Here is a 13,894-nt window from a genome sequence, read left to right as displayed (position 1 = left end):
CCAAGCCTTCCTTCTGACCTTCCGAGAGACATCATGTATGCTTCCTGTGCTCTCCTGCAGCACAGCTTGAGGGAGCAACAGTCTCGCATCTTCAGCGTGTCTTAATGTGATGTGACAGTGATGTTAAAGTAGCAATATTCTCCAGGGTTGCACTCCTGTTTGGCCCACTTTTCGCCACACGCTCCTGTAATGTGCTAATGGGACCTCACCGGCGAGTGCGCTACTGAAGAGGAGAAGGTTGAAAGTGGCTCTCGACGTCCTGTTGCAGCTTCTGTGCGGTTAACTGCAAATACAAGGACACCGACGACCCAAATGCATCCCGCGGGGTCCTCAGCAACAGTTTATGATGCTGCAGAGGAACACCGTAAATGCTCTCGTTATACCGCTTGAGCTTTTATTTACCTAAACAACAAACAGCAACAGAACCAATTGCGCTTAATTGGTTCCAGACCAGATGGTCATAAGTGAATTTCCACAAAGTAAGAGTTCTTATTTATTACCTTTGAAATGTTTTTTCTGCACAGGGGCCTAGTGGTTAGCACGCAGACCTCACAGCTAGGAGACCAGGGTTCAATTCCACCCTCGGCCATCTCTGTGTGGAGTTTGCATGTTCTCCCCGTGCATGCGTGGGTTTCCTCCCACATTCCAAAAACATGCTAGGTTAATTGGCCACTCCAAATTGTCCATAGGTATGAATGTGAGTGGGAATGGTTGTTTGTCTATATGTGCCCTGTGATTGGCTGGCCACCAGTCCAGGGTGTACCCCGCCTCTCGCCCGAAGACAGCTGGGATAGGCTCCAGCACCCCCGCGACCCTCGTGAGGAAAAGCGGTAGAAAATGAATGAATGAATGAAATGTTTTTCAACATTACTAGAGCCCTGTAGACACAAAATAACACCCCTATAGTCACGCCTGTTACTCAGGATAGTCATATAATGAAAGTAAATAAGATAAGAATATTATAACATAAGACTCTATGATATTTGCATGTTGCTATTCCCAATGGGAGTTTCAGCTTTGTGTGGGTAAGAGACGCAAAACTAACCCATGTTTCTGCAAGAAACTAACATTCGAACATTACTGACACCCATTGTCTTTTATTTTATGTGGCTTATATGCACAAATGCGGAAAACTGCCGTATCTCGTAAAGAATCCTTTAAAGGAGACCTTTTGTCACTTTTCTGACCTATAAATGTAGTTAGAAGGCTGTATTATGTTAAACCATGCCAAAGTTTCAGATAATGAGATAATGATGATGAATAATGAGCCCTGAAAGAAGTTGGGATGGTGCTGAAGGCTCTGTGACCTCCTTATATGGGCATGCCTTGTACCTACAAGAGTGGGATAAATCGGTGAGGAGGTGGGCCGTGGGTGAAATAAATTAAAAACAGACCATTTTTGGAAATTCAAAGAAATACAGCTGGAATAGGTGCAGATTCTGAAAGATCTAGAAAGCTTTGTGTGTCGCTGCTCTATACGAGTCCACAACTCAATACAAAGGGGCGAATCTGAGCACAATAGGTCCCCTTTAAAATATTGCTGGATCCAGACGGTGAGCCCAATCACATAACTTTGCTTTGCGCTGTGCTTGGCGGAGTCGTGATTGCATTGTACCCAGCCACTAATTACAACAACTTGAAATTTAAGCCTAAATAGCTCCATTTCTTCTTGGATTAGAGCAAAACATGTCATTTTCTCCTCAAAATGAAACATTTTCACTGCAGCCCTGTTTGCGGAGTGGGTTGCACCACGGCTTTCAGTTATGAAGATAATCCCTTTTTCTACCAGGACATTGTTTTTATGCCTCTGTTTGTCACAGTACATGCCTTCACCACGCCGACTCCTAACCCAGCAATTTTACAGCACAACAATAACTCTGAAAATTCCTTCCCTGGAAGTAACATCGCCACTGAACATTATCTGCAATTACCAGTTCCTCAAAATAAACTGGCAGAACGGCAACAAGAATGTAAGCCAAAACAGCATCTTGATGATAGGTAGGGCGCTCGGATGAGAAGTGTTGGACGCTTCTAATTAAAAGTTTGAAATGCAGGAAGGACTTGCTTGAAGGCTCCCATATTTCAGCTGAGACGGCCGTGCATTAGGCAAATCTCCTTGGATTTATCACCGCAAAAGTCAGCAAATACTTACGGAAAAAATATGAAAAAAACTTTTTTAATGAGGTGTACAAGGAAGTGTCAGATCAATGAGATGAAATCACTGCAGGGACGCATGAATTAAACACCTACATAAGTTCTCTCTCTTGATAACTTAGGGCGAGGAGGAGGAGGACGAGGAGGTGGAGAAGGAGGAGGAGGGAACAGCCCTGTTCATGTTTCATGTTAAACACAAGTCCCTGTCTGACGTTTAATTAAAACACACTTTAAATAGCAGCAGTAAAACTTTCACAGCCTTGCACGTGTCAACAACACAATAAGAGCAGCTTTAATTAACGTCTTTAAATACCACACTGATTCCACCCTATTAATAAAAACATCAATCAGGCTGCTGCCAAACGCACACTTTCTTTTTTCTGTGTGATATTCATCTTGGCTTGTCATTGGCAAAATGTCAGCCTTGTTTTTCTGAGGTGGCGTTGATAATACCGTACAGACGACAAAATCTGAAAGGATAAAACGAGAGCACATTTCATTTTCCGGCGTCCAAATTTATGTACAGTAACCCCTTGTTTATCACGGTTAATAGGTTCTGTGATAAGTGAATTTCCACAATCGTAAATTGAAAATTTGCGCAGTTAGAGCATAGAAAACCTGTTCATGACCTTCTAAATACGGGTTTTAAGATTATTAGAGCCCTCTGGACATGGAATAGCACCCCTACAGTCACCATTACACTTGCATTACCCGATTTAGTGGATATAATTAGAGAATTTAAAACGTAACATAGACTCACACATTAGAAGTTCCTCGTTTTTTCTGGGAGTGGTTAGCGCGCAGACCTCACAGCTAGGAGGACCAGGGTTCGACTCCACCCTTGGTCATCTCTGTGTGGAGTTTGCATGTTCTCCCTGTCAGGGCAAGTTAAAACAAAATTGGGGCAAGTAAATCTAATCAGTGATATTCCCGTCGGGCAAGTGCACTTTGGCATGCCATACTGCCAAGAGTTTTTTTTTAAAGCGGTTCTTGTTGGGTGTTGGTAAAACACGGACTGCGTAATTCAGGTGGTAATTTGCAAAGCAATCCTTGCAATGGACCAATCAGAATCGTTTATTTAGACCGCGGTCCGTAATCAACAGTCCGCGTTTTACCCACACCCGTTGTTTGCGATCAACCAATCAGCGATCGTTTGACTACGAAAACATCCATCATGGCGTCGCTGCCAACATCGTCTAATTCTGAAGGAAACAGCAAAAAGTGATGAACCTCTATCGTTGCATGGTTTTTATTTCCAAGGCAGCATGAAAAACAACTTACTGGCCCGTTGTAGACTTAACTAACTAGCTGGGCGCACGGCAACCGAACTTTTTTCCCTCTCCTTCCTCTTCTTTGGTCCCAAAACGCCCGCTCCAAGACCGCGAGCTGAACATGACTGCCCCCCAGCGTCCATGCATGAAACTACAGCCCGGAATACAACACACACGCAACGCTACAGTATTATTTTATTTATTTGAGATTCTCATGTGATGCCACAAAAAATTACATGATATCATTATGGCAGTCTTTTCATTTTACATGGGGCAAGTTCGGGCAAGTAGTTCTCACCTTAAGGATTCCCCATGGGCAAGTCATTTTGGTTTTTAATGTAGAGCCCTGCCTGTGCATGCGTAGGTTTTCTCCGGGTACTCTGGTTTCCTCCCACATTCCAAAAACATGCTAGGTTAATCGGCGACTCCAAATTGTCCATAGGTATGAATGTGAGTGTGAATGGTTGTTTGTCTATATGTGCCCTGTGATTGGCTGGCCACCAGTCCAGGGTGTACCCCGCCTCTCGCCCGAAGACAGCTGGGATAGGCTCCAGCACCCTCCGCGACTCTCATGAGGAAAAGCGGTAGAAAATGAATGAATGAATGAATGTTTTTTCTGGACAGCGTACTTCCTTCAGTGGCTGCTGTCTCATCTACGTATTGCAAATGCATTTAGGAGACACATTCCAAATAGAAGCGGCTCCCGTGTTAATGCAAATGTAATTTACACAACATGATGTCTGTGCTACACAACAACTTTGTCAACTGTTAACCGGCTTACGTTGAACCGTCCATCAACCTCCCTGCAGCCCGCCACGCTATTAAATATTCAAATTGAAAATGTGAAACAATTTGCGAGGTGACAGTGCAGAAAGGCAATTATTGGCACAAATGGACGTCACTGGGATTTGGGAGTAATTAGCCAGGACCGGCCTGGACCAGACCCTCTGCTGTCTTAAGTCTGTCAACCGCAGAGGACACAACTGGTGAAGCAGCCTAAACTCTAAAGCAATCACCGGTCCCGGAATAAGACTGGGGGTCTTCATTCATTAGCATCTCGTTAGCGCTTAATTGGACCTCCGTTTGAATTTATTCATGGGATGGTGATGAAGGTTTGCATGCCACCATGCTTCCAATGGGGGCTCTCACGGTGGAGCAGCCCACAATTCTAATCATAAAAAACGGATGGTAAATACCACAGATATATATATAGACAAATTATGACTTTATTCAGGTCTTTGAGTATGTTCAAAGAAATCATAATTCACAAAATGATAACACTTACATGTGTGTATTGAAAATGATTCATTTTGCAGGTGTAGTTGCAGGGCTGTACCTCAAGAGGGAGTGCTTGCCACTCAATTCACCTGAGTTATTTTTAAATAATCTTTGTCAATTTGCTTTACATAACATTATGACTTTAATCCAGTCCATTTTTTTTTACTTTCGTCCCATGTTTTCAAAAATTCCAACTTTATTTAGTTTTGTTTGTTGGTCAGAATATTATGACTTTTAAAAATACAGTTACATCTTGTAAATGACATAATTTCTCTTCATACTACAAGTTTATTCAAACTCTTTTTTTCTTGTTAGAACATGATTTTTTTTTTGAATATTTGGACTTTATTCTGCAATACAGCTGTTGTGTTGTTATTTTCCCCCTACTAATTTCAATTTTGTCAAGTTCCTTCATTCATTTTCTACCGCTTTTTCCTCACGAGGGTCGCGGGGGTGCTGAAGCCGACCCCAGCGATCCCAGTCTTTGGGCGAGAGGCGGGGCACACCCTGGACTGGTCTCCAGCCAATCACAGGGCACATATAGACAAACAACCATTCACACTCACATTCATACCTATGGACAATTTGGAGTCGCCAATTAACCTAGCATGTTTTTGGAATGTGGGAGGAAACCGGAGTACCCGGAGAAAACCCACGCATGCACGGGGAGAACATGCAAACTCCACACAGAGATGGCCGAGGGTGGAATTGAACCCTGGTCTCCAAGCTGTGAGGTCTGCGCGCTAACCACTTGACCGCTGTGCCGCCCATTTTGTCAAGTTTTATCTCGTAATGATGACTTTATTCCCATAATATTTTACTTTATTGTAACGTATTCCGCAACCTAATTTCCCCAAAATTACAACTTTATTCATTGTTTTGTTGATTCTCATAATATATTTAATATTTCAATTTAATGTTAAACTGAAAATTTTGTTCTTGTAAAATGATGACTTTTTCTTGGTAGAGTAAGGTTTTTTCCTTAATATTGTGACTTTTTTCTTGTAAAATTACTGCAGATTTTTTTATTTTTGCAGTTTGGGGGGTATTTTTTGTAGTTTTCTTATATTTTTAGAATGTGCTACAGGCTCACAATGAGGCAACAGTGGCTCAGCATAAGGTGTACTGTACATCTCTCCTCTGTCTCTTTTTACAGGACCAAATCCAGAAAAAGTAAGTTTGTACAGCATGAAATATTTGCTCATTGTTTCACTGTGTGGTAAAACTAAAAGGAAGTGACCTCCACTGCAAGCAAAGTCACTCACATTTGCCTCGTCTCTTCCAAGTTGGCCCGACAGTGAGGATTCATCACATACTATTTTTCATTCCAACATACCTAAACAAATATTTTCCCCGACCTTCTCCGCACGGATTCACTTAGCCAGTGCCAAATAAACGACGACGCTCACGCTGTGCGTCGTAAATCATAGGAATACAGGACACAACTAATTGAGTTCTCCCACTTAGACTGATGAGTCTCTGCTGCTGGCCAAATCTTGCTAAAGCAGGTCATCACTACCCCAAGTTGAAAGGATGGGAATCATGGAGGTCTTCTGAAGGGGCTTGTTTAAATAGTTGAGTTCCTCAAATTAGTTTACATTAAAAAAAAATGTTTTTAAAGACAAATGCACTGGGAAAACTTCAGTCACATCCAAAGGGTAACTCAGATGTACTAGAAATAGTCTCAGAATGATAGTATGGGTTTTCACACCAGATTGCTCACTCATCGAACTGTCTGTGTCATTAATTGTCAAACAACATACCTGCTTTTGTGTCATATCAGCTGGTCAGTGAACTGCTTTGTCAACAAGCGGAGACAGCTCTGGCTTCCCAAACTGATACAGTGTCAGCCAAAGGTGCTTATTCTGTAAATGCAAAAGGAACGCATACGTGTACTGTTGGTAGTAGTAACAATGTACGGTGTATTCATAACGACTCATCACAAGACAATATCAGTGAATGTTCTGTGTTATTGTTGTGAATACTTCTTTTTCTTGCCTTTGCCATGCGGTGGTTGTTTTCGATGAGTCACAGCAAATGGCAGTTCAGAAAATTCGCTGGAAATGGGCGAGGTGCGTTTGATAAACACAACTTCATTATCTTGTATTGTATAGTCGTTACTGAAGGATGAGAGCAGTATGACAAAAACGTTTTCTCCAGTGAATACTGAGCGCTTTTTTTGTGTCATGAACACTTGAATGTTTTATTTGAATTCTAATAAGCAGGAACGGTATTACTTTATTGTTAAATTACATAAAAGTAAAATTATGAAATAAGCAAATATGATTCTGTAGTTGTAGTTGCACATTGATTCGTTTACTACAAAGAGATTTCCCCTACTTATTGTAGATAAAAAACGGATTTCTTTCTGCCATTAAATGTGATTAATTCTGACAACACGTGATTAATCATGATCAAATATTTCAAATCGATTGACAGCCCTAATTATATTATATCATATCATATTACATATATATGCAGGTATTTTTTTACATTTAAACTGTATTTGTATTTATTTCTGTTTTTTACTTTAAGGGATTTTTTTATTTATTTGTATATTCCTATTAGTTTTTTACTTTTTTTTACTAATTACTTTTATTTAAGACTTTTATTTTTATTCTATATTTTTTTACACTAAGGTATTTTCATTTCTTTTTTTTAAACTTTTAAGTAATTTTTGTTTTGATTTATTTTTACATTTTTATTTGGCATTTTCAATTGGTATTTATTTTCATACTGTATACTACAATTTATATTTGTATTTATTTTATATTCACTTTAGTATTTTAACATTTGTATTTTTTTACATGTACACTTTTTTAAAGTCATTTTTATTTGTCACAAATTTATGGGTTTTTTTTTTCAATCGCCTATCATCATTTGCAACATAAACACACATAATTGCATATCCAAAGTGCATTTTAGAGGAATTTATTCAAGCATTTTGTCAAGGAAATGATGAAGAACAAATAACGGCTAACAAATTAGTTGTGGATAAAAAGCAAACGTGTTATTGTCATATACACAGACGATACACACACACTGATCTTGTCACCATAACACAGACGTATCCCCTGGGATATTCCCACATGGACACCGAGCTGACGTCAGCATCAACAAAAGGAGTATCTTAGATACTCCAGATGCACTGAAGCAAAGGTAATTCACACTCCTGCAGAGGTGCACAGTCGAACATGTTCCCTTGGCATTGAGATCCATTAATAAATAACAAGCAAGTGGAACGTGACCCCGCCGCCACCGTTGGTGTACGGCCGACAAAGGACTGACAATGGAGTCGCATTCTGGAGTAGCTGCATTATTGTTCTGAACGTGTCAACTGAGACACTCCATTGTCCTTGTCAACACGTTCTGGCGGAACCCACTACAAACACACTGAGCTTTCCAAAAAGGACAGACCTGTTTGCATATTTACTGTCAACATCCTCACAGAAGAATGCAAAGTCCTGCAACTCCATTATCGACTGTATATGATGTTAAAATACAGTACATGTAACCAGATGGCTACTACTGACGGTGTCACAGTTTCACTTGTAAATCACCACCGCCTCCAGGAGACAACATTTAGGATGCCACATATACGTAAATAACCAACCTTAATGTAGAATGTCAGGTCATTTGTAGTTGACATTTTGGATTTATTGTCATTTCTCATAAATTTTGCAAGTAAACGAGTCGCAAAGGCTTGTACAGGGGAAAAAGTGATGAAAAGATACAAATAGTAGTAAGGGATTCGGTTACTCCCTGCTGGGCAACTTCATGGAATCACTATAAAAAGGCACCCGGGGGTTGACAAAATTGAATATGGCTGACTTTTATAATCAAGATGTGAAGGGAAAGACGTGTGTGAATGTGAGGCCCGGGTGAAGGACGATGTGGGCGATTGTTGTACTGCTAGTTTTAACGTCAAGATGTGTTTTTCAAAGAAAGCGAAAATGTTCTGAGTCGCTGGCAAAAGTCCAATCAGATAAGAAGACCTTACAGCTGAGGGTGTCGGTGTAAAGACCAACACAGTACGGCTCAGGGATTGAGCCCTGCGGAACACCAATGGTTAAAAAGTACAATTCAACGTGATAGAGTGTGCGATAGATAAAGTAATCCCCCGTTTTTTTGGGCTTAATTGGTTGCAGATCCAAGGGAATTTCCGCTAAGTCACATTCCTTATTTATAAATCAAATATTTTAATACTTAAAGCATAGAAAACCCATTAACAACCTTCTCAACCCGTTTTTAAGTTGAAATGTACTCACTTTTATTACACAGTAGAGCTTGGGTCTCAAACTCAATTTACCTGGGGGCTACTGGAGCTAGGGTCTGGGCAAGGCTGGGCCGCATCAGGTTTTCCAAAAAAAAAAAAAAAAAAAAAACGCATTTATTAAAAACAGAAAAATGAATAAACCGATTTTCTACAATAAAAGCTCTGATAAAACATTCCACTGTTCTCAAATATCTTACTTTTTATTTTTCTACACAACATAAGCTGAAAAATAAATAAACAAATCAAGAATAAAGAAAATCAATCAATCAGTAATAAATAAATAAATATAATAATAATAAAACAGCAAATAATAAAAACTTAAGAAACCACATATAGTTGGTGGGTAGACAAATTATTTTTTTCAGATTAAAATGAACAAAGCATTATTAGAGCCCTGTAGACATGACAAAACACGACTATAGTCACATTTATACTCTTATTATTTACACCATATGGCGCAACTGCAGGTGACACATGCTAACTCGCTAACTAGAGAGCTAGCGACCTAAACAGTAGCCTCTAAGTTATTTCCTTTAAACTTAAAAAGCCAAAAACTTACCACTTCCACACGGATAGTGAGGATAACTATTAACAGTTATTTAACCTTTAACATGAACATTAATCAAACGTAATAATTTTTTCTGGGTACATGATACCATACAGCATCCATATCAAACTTGCGTGGGCCGCACTAACATTAAACTTTCATATCAAGGCGGGGGCCTCAAACTAGCGTCCATGCGGGCCGCGTGTTTGAGACCCCTGCAGTAGAGTAAAAATAATTCAAAGAAAATAAGCCATTAAGACGTAATAATACACGTGTGGACAGGAAGTAACGTTGGGGGTTCAGAGTTGAGTTCTGCACTGACGCCTCTCATGTAAATTGCGCTTGTTAAATCTATGCACGTAAAATGCTACGAGGATGTGACGTACGCAATATGCGTCCGGTATGAATTTGTGGTAAGAGCGAGTCTGTTTATTATTTTAATCTGAGATGGAAGCCACTCCCCCTGACCTCTTAGCGTGCAGTTATTTCCTCTTCACAAACACAAACACACACCTCAGGTTGCCCTAATCAACCACACACACACACACAGTGAGACGTTTTCCTGCATGGCTGCTTGTTCACTCAATACAGGTGGACTTACTACGACCCTGAGCAGGTAAGACAAACATCAAATTGATATTCAGCAATGGCAGAGAATCATAATTTGGACTAATTTCAAATAAAAAGCAATATTTTACCCCCATCTTTGCCTACAGATTGAAAATACATGTCAGCTGCACGCATGAAGATGCTTTTCAAACAGAAATTCCTCCTCTTGCTGATATCTGTCATGCTAGCATGTCTGTTCATAAGCGGACTGTTGTTTCTGTACGTCGAGGACGACACCTCGTTCATGCGGCGATTCGATAGATCTGTTGAGCCGTTTTTAACTGCCAAAACACAACTTTCAAAGGACGTGTTCGCATGGTGGGGGGTGAGTGTGCAGTCAAGTAAGCGGGCTGTAAACATTTCATGCTTCATCGTTGGTTGGCGACATCAGCTTATGTAACCGGATGCTTTTGTTGATGTGTCAGAAATTGCAGTTTGACAGGCGGAACTTCACTTTCTACCAAAGAGCAGTGGACAGCCTGCTGAAGACGTTTCCATCCATCTCGAAGGTTGCAGAGGTCAGCCTGACTGACCGCCGCGGGATTTGCGCGGTGGTGGGCAATTCTGTTAATCTGAAGGGCTCGCGTTACGGACGTCTGATAGATGCTCATGATGTGGTTGTCAGGTAAAAAATAATAACCCTGTGGGGTGTCCTCATTTTTCGCCCCATCACTGTAAATGAGGTAGTGCCTCCGTTTTGGGCTTGGGATGCTTTGGAAGACATTCTAGCATGCATGTAAATGTTAAAATGTTACACTAAATGCTGTCATCCCTATGAACCCGATCGGGTTTATGTAGAATGAACTATGCTCCTACCAAAGGATATGAAGAAGATGTGGGGACTAAAACGAGCCATCATATCGTGTACCCAGAGAGCGCCCCGGACATGGATGACTCCATTCATCTTGTGCTGTTACCTTTCAAGATCCTAGACTTGGAGTGGCTGCAACAGGCCTTCACCACTGGATTTAAAGGAATGTGAGTGCCATTCATATACAGTACGGGCCATCCCAACGGAACCTACCGACCTGTCCACTTGAACTCTCGCTGCTTGTGACCGTCCAGAAAGTAAAGCTACAAAATGCTTAGGAGGGGACCTGTTATGCTCATTTTGTTGTGGACTCGGCGGTCGAGTGGTTAGCGCGCAGACCTCACAGCTAGGAGACCAGGGTTCAATTCCACCCTCGGCCATCTCTGTGTGGAGTTTGCATGTTCTACCCGTGCATGTGTGGGTTTTCTCCGGGTACACCGGTTTCCTCCCACATAAAAATATAATTTTTTATACAAAAATAATCAATCATTCATTCATTTTCTACCACTTGTCCTCACGAGGGTCGCGGGGGATGCTGGAGCCAATCCCAGCTGTCTTTGGGCAAGAGGCGGGGTACACCCTGGACTGGTCGCCAGCCAATCACAGGGCACATATAGGCAAACAACCATTCACACTCACATTCATACCTATAGACAATTTGGAGTCGCCAATTAACCTAGCATGTTTTTGGAATGTGGGAGGAAACCGGAGTACCCGGAGAAAACCCACGCATGCACGGGGAGAACATGAAAACTCCACACAGAGATGGCCGAGGGTGGAATTGAACCCTGGTCTCCTAGCTGTGAGGTCTGCTCGCTAACCACTCGACCCTGTGCCGCTCCATATATTTTTATAATAATTCTTATATATTTAGGACTATGATAAATATTTAAAAATATATATTGTAATATTTCATCACTTGTAAAAAAACTACTCCTCCTACTATTAATACTCCTAACAATAATACAATATCTAAAAAATTATTACCTCATACATAACTAAATTGGATCAATATAAATGTCAGCTGGGATAGGCTCCAGCAACCCCCGCGACCAGCGTGAGGAAAAAAACGGTAGAAAATGAATGAATGAATGAATGTTGTGGACTCCTATAGATCAGCTACACACAATAACCAGCACATAAAGCTTTGTAGTTCTTCCAGATTACTATTCTTCTAATTAACCCTTTGTATTGATTCCACCAGGTCATACAAACCTGTGAGATCCACCATGCGAGCAAACAAGAGTTTGGTGAGTATTATTTTGAAAGGGCTCTGCATCTTGGAAGAATGATGTGACTGAGTTTTTTTTTTTTTTTTTTTTTTAAAGGTGATGGTGGTCAATCCGGGCTTCATTGCTTACGTTAACCGAGCGTGGCTGCGAAGGAGCCGCGGGTATCCCTCCACTGGCTTTTTGGCTGTGATTCTCGCCCTGCACATGTGTGACGAGGTTGGTGGCACGGATGCGTGCTATTTCATACAATGCAATGACCACTTGGAAAAGTTACAGCGTATTTAAGAATCATTCACAATTTTTCTAACATTTTATGAGTTGCACATGTTGTCTTTATTGTCATTCCAGGTCCACGTGTTTGGTTACGGAGCTGACAGAAATGGGAACTGGAGTCATTACTGGGAAAAACTGAAAGATCCTAACTTTAAAACTGGATTACATTATGGAGAACATGAGTACCACGTGCTACAAAAGCTGGCAGAACTTCAACAACTCAAGTTTTTTAAAGGACGTTTTTGAAAAAAAACTATTAAATTTTGTTGCCATAATCTTATAGTATCAAATGAGTGAGTGCACGTTTACAAGGGAGCAAAATTCCATTGTATTCACTGGCAATAGCACACACGCCTGCTTATTGCTGACGTATCAACCAATCACGAGTGCGGAAGCTCTGATTGTCCGAGAGCAAAGCAGCTGATTGATCGAGTCACAAAGTCAAATGAGCAAAAACGAGAGAAATATAATTAGCGTTATATAATTAGCGTTATATTGTCGTCCCTCGCAATATCACACTTCGATTACCGCCCCCTCACGATATTGTGGTTTTCAGAAATTAGTAAATAATCGCTGTTGGTCTGTTAGTGCTAATGTACTGGTGATGTAAAACGATATGTAGTATAATTCAGGTCACTATGCGGCACAAACCGTGGAGACATTTACTTACATTACCTTAATAACGCTGCATGAAGTCATAAAGTCAGCCATGACATGTCCAACATGAAAAAAGTTCTCCTTCCATGCCATGTTCGCCTGCTCGCTGGCGGCTAGCAAAGAACGGCTGATCCGGATGTTAATGAGATCACGTGACAGTTGGTGTTGGCTTGTTTGGTGGAGCTACGTCCTCCAAACCAGTACCTTTTATGCTTTCTGATAATTATATTATCAATTCGTCAAAAATGAATATTATCTATTATGTATTGTCCAATTTAACTGCTGCTTTTTCTATTTTCATTAGTTTCATTCACATTTTTGTTATTAAGTCACATATCAGTCAACATTTTGATTTCAAAATAAGGGAAATTTATTCCTTTTTTAAAAATCAGTAACATACCTTATCCTGAAATGGCAAATATATGCAACATTTTATTTTATTTCTCAAATAGTACTGATATCCAAAGTGAGATCTTGTGAATAATTTTATACATTTGCACAGTATATTTTGTATTTTACTATACTTTTATAGGCTAACGGTCTACACAAGTGAACGTTTGTGGAAGATGTTCTCACTCTCAATTGGCAAAATCCAGCCTGAGGTCCACTTGGAAGGACCAGGCTGGAAGTCATGATGGGTGGAAGTCTTTCTGAATGCCCAGCAAAGGTGTACATCAGGTGGGCAAAGATGTAATCATAATTACCTCTTGTTTTACTAAAGCAGGGGTTTCAAACACGTGGCCTGCGGGCCACATGACACTAGTTTGAGGCCCCCGCCTTCATATG

General features: G+C 40.6%; 1 protein-coding gene and 1 long non-coding RNA gene across 2 annotated transcripts; one reads left to right on the top strand and one right to left on the bottom strand.

Moving 5' to 3' along the window:
* LOC144899529 (uncharacterized) lies at positions 1-13,277 on the bottom strand. The gene is made up of 3 exons (XR_013627707.1): positions 13,127-13,277; positions 6,467-6,568; positions 1-349 (listed from the first exon to the last, which is right to left on the bottom strand). It is a non-coding gene; the product is annotated as an uncharacterized LOC144899529 (long non-coding RNA).
* On the top strand, positions 10,066-12,726 carry LOC131101467 (CMP-N-acetylneuraminate-beta-galactosamide-alpha-2,3-sialyltransferase 1-like). The gene is made up of 6 exons (XM_078792072.1): positions 10,066-10,460; positions 10,561-10,760; positions 10,934-11,113; positions 12,151-12,196; positions 12,275-12,394; positions 12,527-12,726. Exons 1-6 carry the CDS (start codon positions 10,254-10,256, stop codon positions 12,695-12,697), a joined length of 924 nt encoding a protein of 307 aa, XP_078648198.1. The 5' UTR covers positions 10,066-10,253; the 3' UTR covers positions 12,698-12,726.
* Positions 13,278-13,894: the final 617 nt, after the last annotated feature.

Source organism: Doryrhamphus excisus, linkage group LG7 (assembly GCF_037039965.1).
Source record: "Doryrhamphus excisus strain RoL-2023G ecotype Guam linkage group LG7, RoL_Dexc_Guam_v1.1, whole genome shotgun sequence".
NCBI classification, from domain to species: domain Eukaryota; kingdom Metazoa; phylum Chordata; class Actinopteri; order Syngnathiformes; family Syngnathidae; genus Doryrhamphus; species Doryrhamphus excisus.
Note: the sequence above shows the minus strand (reverse complement) of the source record. Positions and strands in the feature narration are given on the sequence as shown.

Excerpts from the sequence above, each read along its gene's own strand:
- LOC131101467 (XM_078792072.1), top strand. The coding sequence starts at position 10,254 with ATGTCAGCTGCACGCATGAAGATGCTTTTCAAACAGAAATTCCTCCTC. Across the intron at positions 12,197-12,274 it reads TGCGAGCAAACAAGAGTTTG|GTGATGGTGGTCAATCCGGG; the intron begins GTGAGTATTATT and ends TTTTTTTTAAAG. Across the intron at positions 12,395-12,526 it reads CCCTGCACATGTGTGACGAG|GTCCACGTGTTTGGTTACGG; the intron begins GTTGGTGGCACG and ends TTGTCATTCCAG.